The sequence below is a fragment of the Harpegnathos saltator genome, unplaced genomic scaffold (assembly GCF_003227715.2).
Source record: "Harpegnathos saltator strain DR-91 unplaced genomic scaffold, Hsal_v8.6 scaffold553, whole genome shotgun sequence".
Lineage (NCBI taxonomy): Eukaryota > Metazoa > Arthropoda > Insecta > Hymenoptera > Formicidae > Harpegnathos > Harpegnathos saltator.
Genome location: NW_020230375.1, coordinates 77,737 through 97,091, shown reverse-complemented (window position 1 = coordinate 97,091; position 19,355 = coordinate 77,737). Strand labels below are relative to the sequence as shown.

Sequence of the window (19,355 nt, the reverse complement as noted above, 5' to 3'; positions counted from 1 at the left end):
TTACAATGTAATACTTACTACATATGATTCTAGCTATAACTCTTTCATTACATGACTGTAATCACAAATACTAAACATTTTTCTTCAGTATACATGAGTGATTGACGGGCGTCGACTTTAATCGACGATCGTCACCGAAGATGATTTCAATTCATGTTTGAAGAGCGCGTCCGTGATTATTCACCTTTAGGATTATATTACAATCGAAACGAAAAGAAAAAGAAACTTCGGACTCAATAATAAGTTATATTCTGTTATTTTTCTGGGGCTTACTATTCGACATACTTATTTTATCGGCTAAATAGTTCAAACACATTTCTTGGTAAAATGGTACGGATGCATAAGATGAGGATTTCTCGAGAAGTCGGTCGTTTAGAAAACCACGCGCATTATCATAATGAGAGTCACGTTTTCATTAGATAAGCACAACGCTTATAAATTCGCGATGGCACGCGACGGTGTTAATAATTGCACGGCAGTCGTGGTGGCAACATGAACCGAATCGCTGTTACATTTGCGCTATTATGCGCCTTGTCGTCCACTCTTGCCTTCGATTTCGAAGATTGCGGTGAGTACATGTTTATTTTGCATTCTAGTTAGGTTATCGAGATTCATAACGTTCATTAATTAGATTTAGTAACCAAACTAAAATTAAATATGAAACGTCGAATAGCAATTCAAGGAGAAGAAAGTAGACAAATAATTGTATTCGTTGATTTCAAATGGATTTTACTTTAAAAATTTTGAATTTTGATTTTCTTTCTGAAGTTACGTTTGAAATTAAGGATATAATTTTGTCAGGAATATTTTTTTTCTTTCAAATTTCAACTAAATATATTTGAATTTTGAGCCTTTGAATTTTGAATAGATTTTAATTTTAGGCTTTGAATTTTTACCTTAAACTGGATTATGGACATATATAATTTATAAAAATATTAAACAAGCGTGTTAAAAATTAAAGAGGCACATTTACCGAAGACGAATTTTTTGAAGAACGGGAGATAAATTTATGTTCATCATTTTACGTTTATTAAAAATAAATTTTTTCGCAATTGAGTTCTTGTGATTTCATTACAATAGTATATTATTAATTATCTATCGTTATCGGAGCTTTTAGCGTTAATTGCTAATTGTAACAGCAGCGTCCATACCAAGAATCCTTGATTGAGGATTATGCGTTTAATGGCATTGGAAGTTATTAGCAACGTTATGCAGGAACATTATGCTCAATGTCCTTAATTAAGTGTTTTGGGATGTTTGTCGACGAAATTACATATGATTAATTTGCGATTTGTATTGCACGTAACTCTGTATCGTAATGTGTAGTGTAGTGATGTGTAATTGCGTTTAATTAGAGATTCGAATGCCTTAAAGATTTATTCGCGCTATTAATTGAACGTTCATAATTTCCGGTACTCGGATTATAGATATTCTCGACATTTGCGAGTATATTTATATTTATTACCTTCATTTAACGGAAAATCATCCTTTTTTAAAATCATCACATAATTAATTTGACAAAAGCAGTACAAATAATGGGTTTGTTCTTTATAGCTACACTGCTGAACTAGTGCAATAAGTTAAAAAGGGACAACTATATTTTTTTTCACTCTAATTTATTGCACTAGTTCAGCAGTACAGCTATAAAGAACAGACCCAATATAATATAATAAATAAGGAAAAAGAAAAGAAGATTACCAAAAAGGAAAATGAAGATAGAATATATACATATATATTGTTGTATCCGAGCCACAAGTTTGTGGCAGCGTCCGTTGTCCGTGAGCCTTAGGCATCTGATGCTGATTTTGACAACTGAACGAAGATTGTCTGGACGATGAAAAATCGATAAGAAGAAAACAACAACAGCTGACAGAGAGTCTCTGGCAAGCTGTCATCGTAGACAGACGCGAGAATTGTAGATCAGAGAATTATTCTTGTTTAAAGCTTGAGTGAGCTGCGCTATATATAGTAAAGCTTGTTATTCTTACGCGAGTGTTTTCATTTACCTGAGTGCAAGCGCGAGTGCGAGAGTGAGCTCAACAATATGTATATATATTGGGTCTGGGAAAAAGTTCGTGGCGTTTTTTAAAATTAAATTCAACTGGTTTTCTTATAGTGTGAAAATGAATTTATTTAAACCAAATATGCTCCATTATTATCGACAATGTTTCGCCATTTTTCGGATAGAGCCATAATGCCATCAGTGAAGAACTTCTGTGGTTTCTGGTTGAAAAACTGAATCAAGTTGTATTTACACATTTCTTTTGAAACCAGCTTAATTCCATTGAGAGAGTTCTGCAGAGATCAGAACAAGTGATAGTCAGGGGGTGCTATGTCTGGACTATACGGTGGATGCATTAAAACTTCCCAACCAAGCTCTCGCAATTTTTGACGGGTCATCAAAGAAGTGTGTAGTCGGGCGTTATCATGATGGAAGACAACCTTTCCTATTATTCAATTCAGGCCGTTTTCTTTCAATTGCCTGGCGTAATCTCTCTAGTTGTCCACAGTAGAGTTGAAAATCATTCGTCTAACCAACTGGAAGTAGCTCATGGTGGACGATTCTCTTCCAGTCCCACCACACACACAGCATCGCCTTTTTCGGCGTCAATCCTGGCTTCGCGAACGCTTATGACGGTTCACCATCCCTTGTCCACAAGGGATGGTGAACCGTCTTTGATCCTTCCACTTTGATGCTTCCGATTGTCGTACGTGATCCATTTTTCATCATCGGTTATGACACGTTTCAGAAATGGCTCGATTTCATTGCGTTTCAGCAGCGCATCGCAGATGTTAATTCGGTCTATCATGTTTTTCGCGTTCAACTCATGAGGAACCCATACATCGAGCTTCTTTTTGTAGCCAGCTTTATGTAAATGGTTCAAAACAGTTTTGTGGTCAATGCCTAGCTCCATACCAATATCGACATTGCTGATATGCTTATCTTGCTGGACTTTTTCAAGAATTTCATCAGCTTTTTCAGTGATTGGACGACCAGAGCGTGACTCATCTTTCATATCAAAATTACCAGAACGAAAGCGAGCGAATCGTTTTCGCGTAGCAGAATTTGATAAAGTACCTTCACCGTACATAGCACAAATTTTTTCACAAGTCTGCGCAGCGTTCTTCCCTTTGTCGTAATAATATTGCAAAATATAGCGCAATTTTTCATTACTTTTCTCCATTTTCAAACGCAAACAACTTTCCAAGCACTGCACCAATTTCAATGTTTATACACTCAAAGTAACGCTCGAAGTGTCACCTTTCCAACGAGCGTTTAGTAGTGTCACTGCGATCTGTGTATCCTGAGTTATTTGCAATTGACGCCACCTATCGGGAAAAACGCCACGAACTTTTTCCCAGACCCAATATATATATACAGGGTGCACGATTTATCTGAAGACAATGAAATATCTCGAGAACTATGCATTGGATAAAAAAAAGTGGTTAGTGAAAGTTGTTAGTCTCGAAGGGGGACATCCAATGATACCAAACTCGGCCTCCCACCCCACCCCCTGGGGGTGGGGGTTGGGGGTAACTTTGAAATCTTAAATGGAAATTCCCATTTTTTATTGCAGATACGGATTCTACGCCACAAACGCCACAAAATACGTAAATTTTGTCCGAAACTTCTTTTTTATTCGTGATAGATGGCGCTGTAATCGCAAAAAATTATATTTTCCGCAATTCTCCAGAAATGATCATTGGATTGAGAAATAAAAAATACCTGTTCAATATTTTTAAAGAACATAATAAAAGTTATTCCCTCCCATCCTCTCGGGGTAGGGTGGGTGATAACGTTCAAATCTCAAATGGGGACTCACATTTTTCATTGCAGAATTAGATTGTACGTGAAATTTTTATTGAAACAATTTTTTTCATTCGTGATAGATAGAGTTGAATTTTTCCGAGGAACTACTTTTAGCGTTACACAGGAACAACGACGAGGACGTAGTAGTTTTATGTTCCCTTCGGGTGCTTTTTTAATGTGAGTCCCCTTGCCTCTCACAGATCGGGGTGCTTTTTTAATGTGAGTCCCCTTGCCTCTCACTGTTCAATTAATTAGAGTAAGTGTCCGAAATTTTTACCTTCAACTTCAATACACTTATTGATCCTTTTTTCAAATGACTGTACACAGGATAGAAGCATATCTGCGGGAGTTTCAGCGCAAGTGTTTCTTATGCGTTCTACCATGTTTTCACGAGTTGTTGGCACTTGTTGATAAACCTTATCTTTTAGGTAACCCCACAGAAAGAAATCCGGCGATGTCAAATCAGGCGACCTAGCAGGCCAATTAATCGAGCCACCTCTGTCAATCCACCGACCATTGTAATCACGGTCTAATACTTCCCGTGCTGCTATTGAATTATGCGCTGGGCAACCGTCATGCTGAAACCACATATTTTGTCGAACGTCCAAGGCAACTTCATCAAGTAGTGGTGGTAGTTCCTGTTCCAGGAAATTTCGATATTTGATTCCATTCAAATTACCTTCAATAAAATAAGGACCAATGAGTCTGTTCCCTATGATTCCACACCAAACGTTAACCGACCAAGGACGTTGATGTTCAACTTGTCGTAACCTGTGGGGATTTTCTACACTCTAGTAATGCATGTTATGTCGATTAATGCCACCATGGTTTGTGAATGTAGACTCATCTGAAAATAGTACATTAGCAATGAAATTGGGGTTCGTTTGCATTTGTTGAAGTGCCCATTCACAAAAGACCACTCGATTATGAAAATCATCGCCATGAAGTTCTTGATGCAGTGAAATGTGATATGGGTGATACTTATGACGATGCAATATTCTGCGAATACTATCTCCGGAAATTCCGAAATCGCGATGTAATTGCCGAGTGCTTACCTGTGGGTTGTGGTGAACAGCTGCTAGCACAGCTATTTCATTAACTTCTGTAACAGTTGTTCTTCGTTCTCTTTTTTTAGTTTGTAATACGAGCTGCCATACGAGATAAAGGCAGTCACAACTTTGTAAAAAAAAGAACGTGAGCGAACATTGTCTGGAAAACGCTCAGCATACAAGGCAACAGCATCGTCAACATTCCTCCTACATTCATCATAAATCAGAATCATTTCAATTTTTTCTTCTACGGTTGCAGAATTCATTTTCCACTTGCAATTCTGTTCAAAGAATGAAGGGTAGATATGCAGGTAATAAAAACTAGTCCGGTAAAATGAAATTGTTAGAGATGCTTTCAGTTCTAATTCTGAAAGAAAAGTGAGCTCTGATCGCATTGCACTGCCTTTTATAATAAGCCGTAGTTCGCCATACACCCACAGTGGCACGTCGAGCAGTTCGCTCTTCGATTCGGGTCCCCATTTGAGATGTGAAAGTTACCACCCACCCTACCCCGAGAGGATGGGGGGGAAATAACTTTTATGATGTTCTTTAAAAATATTGAACAGGTATTTTTTATTTCTCAATCCAACGATCATTTCTGGAGAATTGCGGAAAATATAATTTTTTGCGATTACAGCGCCATCTATCATGAATAAAAAAAAAGTTTCGGGCAAAATTTACGTATTTTGTGGCGTAGAATCCGTATCTGCAATAAAAAATGGGAGTTTCCATTTAAGATTTCAAAGTTGCCCCCAACCCCCACCTCCAGGGGGTGGGGTGGGAGGTCGAGTTTGATATCATTGGATGTCCTCCTTCGAGACTAACAACTTTCACTAACCACTTTTTTTTATCCAATGCATAGTTCTCGAGATATTTCAATGTCTTCAGATAAATCGTGCACCCTGTATAGTACCTACCAAAAGTTCGGGGCCACCTAAATAATTTTTGAACGGTTTAAAATATAGAATTGAAATTTATGAGGATTCAATGAGATCACAAAGTCTATTATTTAACCACGAAAACACCCACCTCCACACCCCCGGGGGCCGGGGGGAGGGGGGAGCCAAAAAATCTCAAATGGCATGTTGGGTAGAGTGAGGGCTCGTTCGAAAGGGCTTTCCGAGACGAAAACAACGCAAGGTCACCGAGGTCTCCACGATTTTTCTTCGGAGAGTTATGATCATTTGAACATTGAGATTTTGCGAGGGCCCACAGCAGAAGAAAGGTCAGGCTTCACGCGGGCACGCGCGTTCCTGTGTGTGCATGCATGCATGCGTGCGTGTGTGTGTGCGTGTTCGGCCACTAAGGCAAGACCGCTAGCGTGTCCGGCCAACTAAGGCAAGACCGAAATAGGAACACTGGCGTACGTGAAGGAATAGAAACACTAATTATTTAATCAAATGTTCAAATTGATGTCCTTCGACAACTTGGCAGTGTCTTAAACGAACGTAAAACGTTTTAATAACGTTAGTTAAAAAATCGGGTGTGATTGAATTTGAAACGTTCACTATTTTTTCCCACATCTCTTCTAAATTTTCGGACCTAGTCTCATAGACCTTTGTTTTCAAATATCCCCAGTAAAAGAAGTCTAATAGGGTCAGATCTGATGATCTCGGTGGCCATTCTATTGTGCCTCTTCTACCAATCCATAGATCAGTGAAAACATCGTTTAAAATATTTCGAGCTTGCGGAGAAAAATGAGCTGGAGCCCCATCCTGCTGAAACTAAACATTGTGGAAAGCTTCTCCAGCAATATCTGGAATAGCCGGTATCACTTGGTTTCTTAGCAAATTGCAATAATTTTGAAAACAAAGATCTATGAGACTAGGTCCGAAAATTTAGAAGAGATGCGGGAAAAAATAGTGAACGTTTCAAATTTAATCACACCCGATTTTTTAACTAACATAATTGAAACGTTTTACGTTCGTTTAAGACACTGCCAAGTCGTCGAACATCAATTTGAACATTTGATTAAATAATTAGTGTTTTTATTCCTTCACATACGCCAGTGTTCCTATCTCCGTCTTGCCTTAGTTGGCCGAACATGCCCACACACACACACACACACACACACACACACACGCACGCACGCACGCACGCACGCACGCACGCACGCACGCATGCACGCACACACAGGAACGCGCGTTCCCGCGTGAAGCCTGAACTTTCTTCTGTTGTCGCTGTGAGCCCTCGCAAAATCTCAATGTTCAAATGATCATAACTCTGCGAAAAAAAATCGTAGAGATCTCGGTGACCTCGCGTTGTTTTCGTCTCGGAAAGCCCTTTCGAACGAGCCCTCACTCTACCCAACATGCCATTTGAGATTTTTTGGCTCCCCCCACCCCCCGGCCCCCGGGGGTGTTTTCGTGGTTAAATAATAGACTTTGTGATCCCATTGAATCCTTGTAAATTTCAATCTTATATTTCAAACCGTTCAACAATTATTTAGGTGGCCCCGAACTTTTGGTAGGCACTGTATACAGGGTGAAGAAAAACCCTGGGACCCCTGAAAATTTCGAAAAATATATACTTTATAAAAAAATATTTCAGACAAAAGTTGTAGCGTTGAAAAAAATCTATTTACTGATCTTAACAATTTGACCTTGGGTGGCGTCATCAAGGTCAGGACAAGATCCCCTTGGATTTTTTAAATGGAACCCCCAATTTTTTATTACATATTCTTGTAGTCCTTCTTTAGACCTTTTCAAAGCACTATGGTTTTAGTTTGAATAAGCTATTTCGAAGTTATCGAGTTTTTTAAAGTAAGATATCTAGCGAACTAAGGCAAGATCGGAGGATGATCCGGCAAACTAAGGCAAGGTCGTAGGATGATCCGGCCAACTAAGGCAAGATTGGAGGATGATCCGACCAACTAAGGCAAGGTCGGAGTGATTGAGCCAACTAAGACAAGATCGGAAGATAATCCAGCCATCTCATAAAAATAATTGCGCGACTAACTTCCAGGTGTTGGTTTCTATTGGCTTGTCTTAATTTCGTTGATTGATTTATTTCAGTTATTTATTTATTTGAACTGTTCTGCTATTCGATGTTTATTTCTTCCATTTACTTAGTAATTTGCCTTTTGCCTTAGTTGGCCGGATAACTTCTGACCTTGCCTTAGTTGGTCAGATCATCCTACGATCTTGTCTTAGTTGGCTGGATCATCCTCCCATCTTGCCTTAGTTGGCCGGATCATCCTCCGATCTTGCCTTAGTTGACTAGATAATCCTACGATCTTGCCTTAGTTGGCTGGATCATCCTCCGATCTTGCCTTAGTTGGCTAGACATCTTACTTTAAAAAACTCGATAACTTCGGAATAGCTTATTCAAATTAAAACCATAGTGCTTTGAAAAGGTCTAAAGAAGGGCCACAAGAATATGCAATAAAAAATTGGGAGTTCCATTTAAAAAATCCGAGGGGACCTTGTCCTGACCTTGATGACGTCACCCAAGGTCAAATTGTTAAGATCGGTAAATAGATCTTTTTCAACGCTACAACTTTTGTCTGAAACATTTTTTTATAAAGTGTATATTTTTCGAAATTTTCAGGGGTCCCGGGGTTTTTTCTTCACCCTGTATGTATATACAAAGAGGGAGAGGGAGAGGGAGAGAGAGAGAGAGAGAGAGAGAGAGAGAGAGAGAGAGAGGGAGGGAGAGAGAGAGAGAGAGAGAGAAGAATAAAACGATGACTCAAGAATATAAAAAGATTGTGTTTTCGTTATTAATAATAAATATGTAATTAATATCATAAAAAAGAATTTGTAGTGAGATTAATGGTTTGTCTTCTCAAGATATATAAAAAATAGGGTAGCACTTTTATATGTACAATTTATATTGAAAAGAAAGTGTTTGGTGTTTATGTAATTATAATTGCATAGTAAAACAATTATAGTTAGAAGAATTATTTCTATAGTAAGTTATAATGATTAGTAACAATAATTTTATTATTATTAACTACTTAATATTACATTATCATTATTACTATTTATAAACAATAGAAAGAGATATAGAAATATAGAAAAATAATATAAAAGTATAATACATAATATAAATGTATAGATATATAAAAATATAGATGGAACAACAAGGAAATATATAGTTAACGCCAAAAATAACAATAACTTCATTGAAATTAGTAAAATTATTATTATTTAATTATTATTCAAAAATTTCATATATTATATTATATTTTCGTTCTATATTGAAAAACTGTGCGCTTCAAATATATTTTTATTATATTTTTACTATTATTTCTATATTATTATATTAAAGGAATTTCCATTTGTTCTTTCTCGGTATGGAAGAAATAAATGGCGTTTCTATACAATAAGCAGTCAAACTTTTACAAGGATATCAAACAATTGTTGCCATTTATCATTTTAATTAACTTGATTCTGTTGCAGGCTCGGAGGTAGGTAAATTCAGCGACGTAACTATTTCGAGTTGTAACCCGTCGGACGAAAAATGCATTCTGAATCGCGGCAGTCAGACACAGGTGTCTCTCAAATTCACGCCATGTTAGTTTACGTTTCGACATCGTTGTGTTTCTTGCAATTCAATTAGTTGTTACACTCAATAAACTATTTCTACGACTGTCGATTCCTTTTGCAGCTAAGGACATCTCGAAAATAGAAGCGCGTGCTTTCGGTGTGTTGCTCGACGTACCAGTGCCATTCCCACTTGAGAAGCCTGATGTGTGCAAGGATGGCGGTTCTGGGGTCAAGTGTCCTCTGAAAAAGGATCAAGAAGTCGAATACAAAGCCTCGTTCTTCATAGAAAAGAGCGTTCCCTCGGTAATATGATTTTGTAGTTTGCGATTTCGCATCAATTCGGCGAGATGCCCATAACATTTCTTTGACTAAAACTCCATTCGATAATTAAAGTGATGGTCAGGTTTCATGAATCTTTTTAACTTTGAATTATCGAGTGAATATTTTTATTTGAAATTGAAGAACAATTCTAATATATACTCTACTATCATTGGAATAAGCCAAGATAACTCAAACTTTTTAAAAACGCTTAATAAACGTCTTACTTTTTTTTATTGACGCGTAGAAAATGTCTATACGAGGTTTTTCAAAAGATTATGTCTAAAAATTCATTCTAATTGAATGAAATGTTCATTCAATAATTCACAAATTTTCTCTAGATTTTTTACTATAGATTTAATCATCTAGAAATAACCATCTAGGTTCGTAGGTCTAACAGGGAAACCGTCGGAACTGTCCCTCACCGATTTTAATGGGCTTTGGGCATATTGTAGAGCACCTTAAAATATTAGATATGTATTTTTTTATCGGCATATTTCAAGGTTTAGAGGGTGAAACACTTTGAAAAGAACTAACATTTTCATTTTATGCGAATATCTTCTAAAGTATATACGAGGTATATGAAATGTTTCCTACAAAAGTTTTACAGTACTTTATACTGTTTGCAATGGTATATTCAGATTTTTCAAAAGTGTCAAAATTTTCAATCTCCCCTTCTCATCTCTTTAATATTGCAAAACTAAAAAAATTCATGAGGACAAAAATTAAAGAGCATTTGCCGAATCCATACACATATAATATATCCATATATAATAATATGGTTATGATTAATTTTTAGAAAAACGAGATGATATCGTGTTATAGACGCTATAAATAGGCGTTGTGTTATTTCTTTTCAGTTGCCCTGTAATCAATAACTGTCTCTTATATCTATTTCCTCATACTACAATATACAAGAGAATTAATTTTAATGACACAATATACAACTTATTACATGAAATAAAGATGTTAGATAGATGGACGTGCATATACAGGGTGGACTATTCAAAGTTGATAATGCGAAATATGTATTGGGTTGGCAAATAAGTTCGTTCGGTTTTTGTTTCAGTGTAAGTTTCATGCGGATTCGCTTTTCGTTTCTCAGCGCTATCGTGCAAATCGAATACACATTTGAAAGGTTATGTTTCACTGTGTGTTTATGTTGTGCTGTGTTTGGTTTGGCTAACATCAGTATTGTGTGTGCTGCGTAGCTGTGAACATGAAAATAAATAACGTGTATTATCGTCACATTTTACTCTATTATTTTAAAAAAGGCAAGCTGCGGATACTCATAAAAAGATATGCCGTGTGTATGGAGATGATGCCTTAACAGAACTCGTATGCCAAAAGTGCTATGTTAATTTCCGTTCTGGAGATTTCGATGTCAATGATGCACCCCGCTCCGGTCGCCAGACTGAGGTAAATTCAAGCGGCATTAAGGCTATAATCGAAGTAAATCCATCCCACTCTGTACGAGAGATTGCTACGACATTGAATACATCCCACACAAGTATAGAAAAGCATTTGCGTTAGCTGGGATATGGATCTCGGCTGGGATCTCGGATTAATGTTTGGGTGCCGCAACAATTAACCGAGGCTAATTTGACCACACGCATATCCATTTGCGATTCGCTACGGAAACGCCAAGAAAACGACCCATTTTTTAAACGAATGGTGACGGGTGACGAAAAATGGGTCTTCTACGATAATGTAACGTGTAAAAGATCATGGGGGCACAGCAGCGAGCCACCGCAAACAATCTCGAAGGTGGAATTGCATCCGAAGAAAATAATGTTCTCCGTATGATGGGATTTCAAAAGTGTCATCTATTATGAACTGTTACCGTCAGGCAAAACGATTGATTCAACTGTATACTGTTCGCAATTGACGAAATTAAACCAAGCAATCCGCACAAAACGTTCAGAATTGGCAAATCGCAAGGGTGTCGTCTTCAACCACGACAACGTCAGACCTCATACGTCATTGACCACTCGGAACAAATTGTTTCAACTTGGCTGGGATGTTTGCCTCATTCTCCGTATTCACCGGATTTTGCCCCTTCTGATTATCATTTATTTTGCTCGCTGCAGAACTCTATGAACGGGTAAACCTTCAAGGATGAAGAGGCCGTTAAAAACCACCTGGATTGGTTTTTTGCCGATAAGCTCCAGACGTTCTACAAACGCAGCATAATGAAGTTGGTGGAAAGATAGCTAGAGGTTATCAATAAAGATGGCCAATATATAATTGATTAATATTTATCTTGTGTATCAAAGAAATGTGTTTCATTTTACTCTAAAAAAGCGAACGAACTTATTTACTAACCCAATAATATTTTTTGTTGCTCTATAACATATCCAAAGCTCATCAAAATCGGTGACAATTTTCCGGCGACGAAAAGTCGAATAATTTCGACGGTTTCCTTTATTTTTAATACTGATTTAAATAAATTTTTATTTATTTTAAATGGTTTCACCTTAGGATATATAGTAAGCATTTAAAACATTTTTTTATATAGTGAAACTTTACGTAAAACAGCAGCTAAGTAATTCAAATTCGAATGATTTTTTGAACTCATATAAAGTGTATTATTTCACTTTCGATCGTTGAGCATTTTCATTCGAAATTGTAAAGCGAATTTGATACACTTTATTGTAACTCAAATAAAGTTGTTTTAAACGATTGCAATATTCACTTATACGAGTTAAAAGAAATATACAGGGTGTTTAGTTTTAATCGCCCCAAGCAAATATGTCGAAAAGTATGAAAGATACGGAAAACACGTCTCAGACAAAAGTTGTTTAGTTCGAGGGGGGACATAAAATGGTATCATTGGTTTGACCTTGAATGGACGTGCCAAGGTCACATGGAGTTAACTTTGTTTTTTTAAATAGAATCCCTTATCTTTGCATATTCTTGTAGCCTACCTCAAGAACTTTCCAAAACACTATAATGAAGCATTTTTTTAACTAGTCTTTTCGAGTTTTCAGGCTTGAAAGTTACAATTCCGCTCGCATTAGCATTATTCAAGATGCATCGGCCAGTGAAGGTAAGACCCAAGATTGATCCCGCCAGTGAAGGCAATATTCTGATCCGGGCAGTGAAGGTAAGACCCTGATTCAACCAGTGAAGGCAAGACTGATTGACTCTGTAGGATTACACCGAAGTCACATTGAATGTATACATATTTTTGATTTACAGCAAATGCTCAAATGTATCACCATTCTGTTACATACAATTGCAACTGTTTTCCGAATGCATCGACTGTTTTTCTGAGACCGTTGGCTGGTATACTTCTACACGTTCCTCTAATGCGGTCCTTTAGGTATTCAGCTGTGGTAGGTGCGGTCTGATAAACAATATTTTTTAAATAGCCCCATAAGAAAAAATCTGGTGATGTTAGATCTGGTGATCTGAGTGGCTATGCTCATGACCACCTCGTCTAATCCAACGGCGCGGATAAGTTAAATTTAAAAAGTCCCTTATAGGGCGTGCGTAGTGTGGTGGTGCATCATCCTGTTGCAACCACATACGTTGAACTGTATTTTCATCAACAAACTCTAACATCCTTGGCAACACATCCCGTAGCATACGTGAATATTATTCCACTATAACATTGTTATCAAAAAGGTGGGGTCAACAATATGACTATCTAAAATATCACACCAAAGTATCACCTTCTATCGATGCTGATTGTCTATTAGGTGTACAACTTTGCTTCCGCCGTTTTTTTCCGAAATTCGAGGTTTTATTGTAAAAAAACTAGTTATACATTTATGATTCGAAGTATTGTCCATCGCTGGCCACTACTTTCTCCCATCTTTCGGACAGCATACGAATCCCGCGTTGAAAAAACTGGTCATCTTTTGAAGCGATCCACGAATCGATCCAATTTCTTACTTCTTCATAAGACCGGAAGTGCTGGTCAACCAGACCGTGTGCCATTGATCGAAACAAGTGATAGTCAGAGAGCAACGTCTGGAGAATACAGCGGGTGGGGTAGGACTTCCCATTTCAACGTTTCCAAGTATGTCTTGACCACTTTCGCAACATGGGGTCGAGCATTGTCATGCTGCAAAATTACTTTATCGTGTCTCTCGTTGTATTGCGGCCGTTTGTCTTTCAATGTTCGGCTTAAACGCATTAATTGCGTTCGACAACGATCGCCTGTGATTGTTTCAGTCGGTTTTAACAGCTCATATACACTACGCCGAGCTAGTCCCACCAAATATAGAGCATAATCTTGGAGCCGTGAATATTCGGTTTGGCCGTCGACGTGGAAGCATGGCCGGAGTATGTCTATGATTTTCTGCGCTTGGGGTTATCGTAATGAACCCATTTTTCGTCTCCAGTCACAATGCGATGCAGAAATCCCTTCGGTCTTTGCCTTTCAAGCAACTGTTCACAAGCAAACAAACGCCGTTCAACATCTCTCGGGTACAAGTTTCAACTCGTACGGCACCCAATTTCCTTGCTTCTGAATCATTCCCATGTCTTTGAGGCGTTTTGAAATTGCTTGTTGAGTCACTCTCAATGATCGTGCCAATTCTTCTTGACTTTGACACGAGTCTTCATTAAGCAATGCCTCCAATTCTGCATTTTCGAAAACTTTCCCTCTTCAACCGTTATGCCGGTCTTCGACGTGAAAATCACCGTTCTTGAAGCGTTGAAACCATTCACGACACGTTCTTTCACTAATAGCAGTCTCACCATAAATATTTGAGAGCATTCGATGAGCCTCAGCCGCAGATTTCTTCATATTGAAGCAGAAAATTAAAACCTCCCGCAAATGACGAGAATTTGACCCGTAAACTGACATTTTCAACCGAGAATAACTTTATGATGCAGACACAAATCGACTAATGTTTCTATGGAGTTATGTTGACAGATGCCCAAGTTTATTGCATGACGTTTATGATCTATTTATTTCGACCACTACTTACCGCTAAAGCTGTCTATAGGAAAACGGCGGAAGCAAAGTTATACACCTAATACATGACGAACCCAGCGGATTGATATTAGAATAATAATGGCTATTATGCCGATTCAGTATGCTATTGTTCTCAAATGCAGCATCACCGCTAAACATGACACGAGAAAAAAATGTGACATCGAGTTGAATTTGAGCTACAGCCTATCTGCAGAATGCGACACGAAGAACTTTATCATTATCAGAAAGCTTCTGATTCAATGAAATGTGATAAGGATGTGATTTCCACGTAAAATTTTATTTACAGTCGCAGGACATATATTTAATTCACGACTAATTTAACGTTGACTAATGTGCGCATTCATTATTACCATTCCTACCTTATGATCGGGATGTCATCTATCTGGATACCTATCTCGATATTGATGAGCTGTTTCTCTAGCATTATTACCAGCAGCATAATAAATAGCAATCATATCACCAATTTCTGAAGGTGTGTAATCTGCCATACTGATAATGACACAATTAACGAAAGGGAATAAAATAAATTTACTTTAATAACTAAACGTATTGAATAAATCGTCGCAATGAGACCCAACTCGAGTCGATTTTAATTAAAAACAATCAGTTGAATCGAAGTCTAAAGTGTATTGTGGTAATACAGTTTACAACAGTGTTGGGAATGAAGTGGGTACAGTGAGCTGATTTCAAAGGCAACGCCTGCACTTCTCCCACTACCTCCCGAAGCGCGGCGGCCGAGTCGCTGATCGCGCGCTGAGACGCTCTGGCGCAGGAACGGTCTCGTATACAAAATAAGATGCGATTGCACCCTCCGTCAAACCACAATTAAAATATTTATTTATCCTTACAAAATAATTCTTACTATCATTGGTAATGAAATATTATGATGAAATATAAAAAATACTGTTTACCAGACCGCACCTACCATAGCTGAAGACCTAAAGGACCGCATTAGATGGGCATATCAGTCAATGTTCTCGGAAAAAACAGTCAATGCATTCGAACGGTCATTATGTATCTAACAGAATGGTGGTACATTTGAGCATTTGCTGTAAATTATATATAACACATCGATCAATAAGTCCCGGGACTAACTACTAAAACATTTGCTTGTCAAAATTCTTCCTTATTCATCAACATAGTCTCCTTTAAGAGCGATACATTCATTCCAACGCTTTCCTAACTTTTCTATGCCAGCCGTGTAGAACGATCTTTGGATTCAAAATAAGCGTTAGTTTCGGCAATCACTTCTTCATTGGAGCCAAATCTCTTTCCCTGGAGCATATTTTTTTTGAGGTCTGCGAACAGCCAATAATCGCTGGGGACCAAATCTAGAGAATACGGTGAGTGCAGAAGCAATTCGAAGTTCAACTCATGCAATTTGGCCATCGTTACCATCGACTTGTGATACGGTGTAGCGTCACTAACCACTGTAACTCAATGACACAATGTCGGAATGTCATGAAAATTTGACACGTAACATCTAAAGGTTGGTACTAACTGAGAATGGTATGGATTTGTTATTAGAGGCGCCATTTGTTGGTTAGTTCCGGGACTTATTGATCGATGTGTTGTGTATACATTCAATGTGACCGATGTGATCTTATAGAGTCAATCAGTCTTGCCTTCACTGGCTGGATCAGGGTCTTGCCTTCAATGGCCGGATCAGAATCTTGTCTTCTTTGGCCGGATCAATCTTGGGTCTTGCTTTCACTGGCCAGTGCACTTTGGGTAATGCTAATGCCGGCGGAATTGTAACTTTCAAGCCTCGTAACTCGAAAAGTACTGGTTAGAAAAAGGTTTTATTATAGTATTAAGAGTACAAATAAGTTTCCGCCGTTTTCTATCAAAAATTAGGAATTTATTGTGAAAGAACGGTACATTACGTTTTATTCAAAGTATTGTCCATCACTAGCCACTACCTTTTCCTATCTTTCTGGCAGCATTCGGATACCACGTCGGAAGAACTCTTCATCTTTTGAGGCCATCCACGAATTGACCCAATTTTTAGTTTCTTCATATGATGTAAAGCGCTGCTTAGACAGGCCATGTGCCATCGACCGGAACAAGTGATAATCGGAAGAGGCAATGTCTGGTGAATACGGCGGGTGGGGTAGGACTTCTCAATTAAGTGTTTCCAAATAGGTTTCGACCGGTTTTGCAACATATGGCCGAGCGTTGTCATGTAGGAGAATAATTTTGTCGTGTCTGGAGTAGTAATGGGCGCGTTTTTCCTTGAGTACTTGGCTCAATCTCATTAATAGTGTTCGGTAGAGAGCTCCAGTAATGGTTTCGCTCGGTTTGAGCAACTCATAATACACGACACCAAGCTGATCCCACCAAATACACAGCATGAGTTTTTTTCCATGAATATTCGGTTTGGCTGTCGATGTTGAAGCATGGCCAGGTGGTCCCCATGATTTTCTCTTCTTTGGGTTATCGTAGTGGATCCATTTTTCATCACCAGTGACTATACGATGCAAAACACTCTTTCTTTTATGCCTGGCAAGCAGCATTTCACACGTGCAAAATTGGCGTTCAACGTCTCTCGGCTTCAGTTCATATGGAACCCAATTTCCTTGTTTTTGAATCATTCCCAACGATTTTAAACGATGTGAAATTGCTTGTTGAGTCACTTCTAATGTAAGTGCAAGTTCTTCTTGCGTTTGGCACGAATCTTCCTCCAATAATGCTTCCAATTCCGTTTCTTCGTACACTTTCGGCCTTCCACTACGTTCTTTGTCTTCCACGTCAAACTCACCGTTTTTAAACTTTGGAACCACTCACGACTACTTCTCTCACTTAAAGCAGTCTCACCATATGCTTCTATAAGCAATCGATGCGCCTCAGCTGCAGATTTCTTCAAATTGAAGAAGTAAATCAAAATTTCCCGCAAATGACGCTTATTCGGCACAAAACTTGACATTTTCGCACGAAAAGAATTATGTGATGCTGATACGGAGTCACTAATACTTTAAGGTTATGTTGTTACCAGATGTCCAAACTTACGATATTACGTTTTACATTTGACAATTTTAACATAACCTTCTGGTGAGGCATCTTTTGTCAAACGGCGAAAACTTATTTACTCCTAACATTTTGGAAAGCTCTTGAGGTAGGCTACAAGAATATGCAATGAAAGATAGGGGATTCTTAAAAAAACAAAATGTAACTCCATGTGAACTTGGCACATTCACTCAAGATCAAACCAATAACGCCATCTTATGCCCCCCTTCGAACCAAGCAACTTTTGTGTGAAACGTTTTCCCATATCTTCCATATTTTTCGACATATTTGCCTGGGGCGACTAAAAGTAAACACTCTGTATATGACTTAAGCTCAATTGGAACATTTATTTTCACAATTTCAAGTATTTTTACTATTACTTTGAATGTTTTTTCATTCGTTTTGAATAAAATTCCATCCTTAAAAGTTCAAAGAATATTTAAAAAATTTCTTCTAAAGTAAATTTCATTTTGTGTAAAATAAAATTTTATTTCATTTCATTAAAGTGAAGTAACATGGAAGTCATTGATTTCTGATGATTTTTTATTTATACAAAATGAATTCTTTTATCTTCAATTGCCAAGTAAATGTTTTTGTTCGAAATTGAAAAACTGATCTGACGTATATATTCACGTAATGGTATTTTTATTATATTTTTACTGTTACATTTTACTGTTACATTTTAAAGGAATTTTTTTTGTTCTGAGTGGCATTTTGCAAAAGTTAGAAAATACTTATATAAATCTGTTCTCTCTTTCCCTTCTCTCTCTTTCTCTTTCTCTCTCTCTCTCTCTCTCTCTCTCTCTCTCTCTCCCTTTTTCTAACAGTTATTTTCATTTCATTTTTCAGCTGAGTGTTGACGTTGTATGGGAATTTGCAAATGAAGATGACAAGAAAGTGGTATGTGTGAAATTCCCGGCGAGGATCAAGTAAAGAGCTTGCATCATTCCCGCGGCTTGCATTATGACGGATACTTATTACGCTTTGGTAACGAGATGGACATGTAACCGTGCATCTACGATTTGTAGTTGACGGATTTCATTATCCACATTTCCTCGCAACACATGTCGACGTATTAATTCAATGCAAATTTTACCTAATAAAATTGTGAAATGAATAAACGACAAAGATAGTTCCGCTGATGTGGATGGGGTTATGTATATTTTTTATTTTATATCTCTCTAAATTTATATAAGATAGGTATCCAAATTAATATATTCGCATGTGTTTTAGCATGTTGAATTTCGTGACCTGTCGATGATCGGCATTATGATATTATCGCGTCTCGTTAAGTTAATTAATTGCATAATAATTGCAAAATAATTAACTGCATTTGAAAAATGGATTGTATGGCTAATACAGATCCTCTGAAATGAGATACAATATACAGAGTGGTTTAAAAGTCTGGAAACGGCTAATTATCTCTGAAAATAGCAGTCTTGCAGGAAAATATTTCAGATAAAAGTAGTAGGGTTTTAAGTAATGCATTACATAGTAATATTACATAGTAATATTATTATGACCTTTAAGAGTGTTGTCAAGGTCACATAAAATCCATATTTTTATTACATGCTCTTATAGCTTATCTCAAAAGCTTTCCAAAATACTATATTTAAGTTATTGGGTGAGTGCAAAAGTTCGTGCGGAGTTTCAGTAGATGGAGTTATAAGCGTCGTAAAGTGTTGTCATTAATACTTCTATCTACATATTATATAACGTTGGAAAGGTGA

At 37.5% G+C, this 19,355-nt stretch overlaps 1 protein-coding gene across 1 annotated transcript; it reads left to right on the top strand.

Moving 5' to 3' along the window:
• The first annotated feature begins 443 nt into the window (after nt 1–443).
• Nucleotides 444–18,767, top strand: LOC105186167 (NPC intracellular cholesterol transporter 2 homolog a). Its single transcript, XM_025303491.1, has 4 exons — nt 444–568; nt 9,264–9,377; nt 9,472–9,653; nt 18,475–18,767. Exons 1-4 carry the CDS (start codon nt 493–495, stop codon nt 18,556–18,558), a joined length of 456 nt encoding a protein of 151 aa, XP_025159276.1. The 5' UTR covers nt 444–492; the 3' UTR covers nt 18,559–18,767.
• The last annotated feature ends 588 nt before the right edge of the window (nt 18,768–19,355 follow it).

Bases quoted from the DNA above. Each gene is read 5' to 3' on its own strand.
- LOC105186167 (XM_025303491.1), top strand. From the start codon at position 493: ATGAACCGAATCGCTGTTACATTTGCGCTATTATGCGCCTTGTCGTCC. The intron at 9,378-9,471 runs GTTAGTTTACGT...TTCCTTTTGCAG, and splicing joins GTCTCTCAAATTCACGCCAT to CTAAGGACATCTCGAAAATA. The intron at 9,654-18,474 runs GTAATATGATTT...TTCATTTTTCAG, and splicing joins TAGAAAAGAGCGTTCCCTCG to CTGAGTGTTGACGTTGTATG.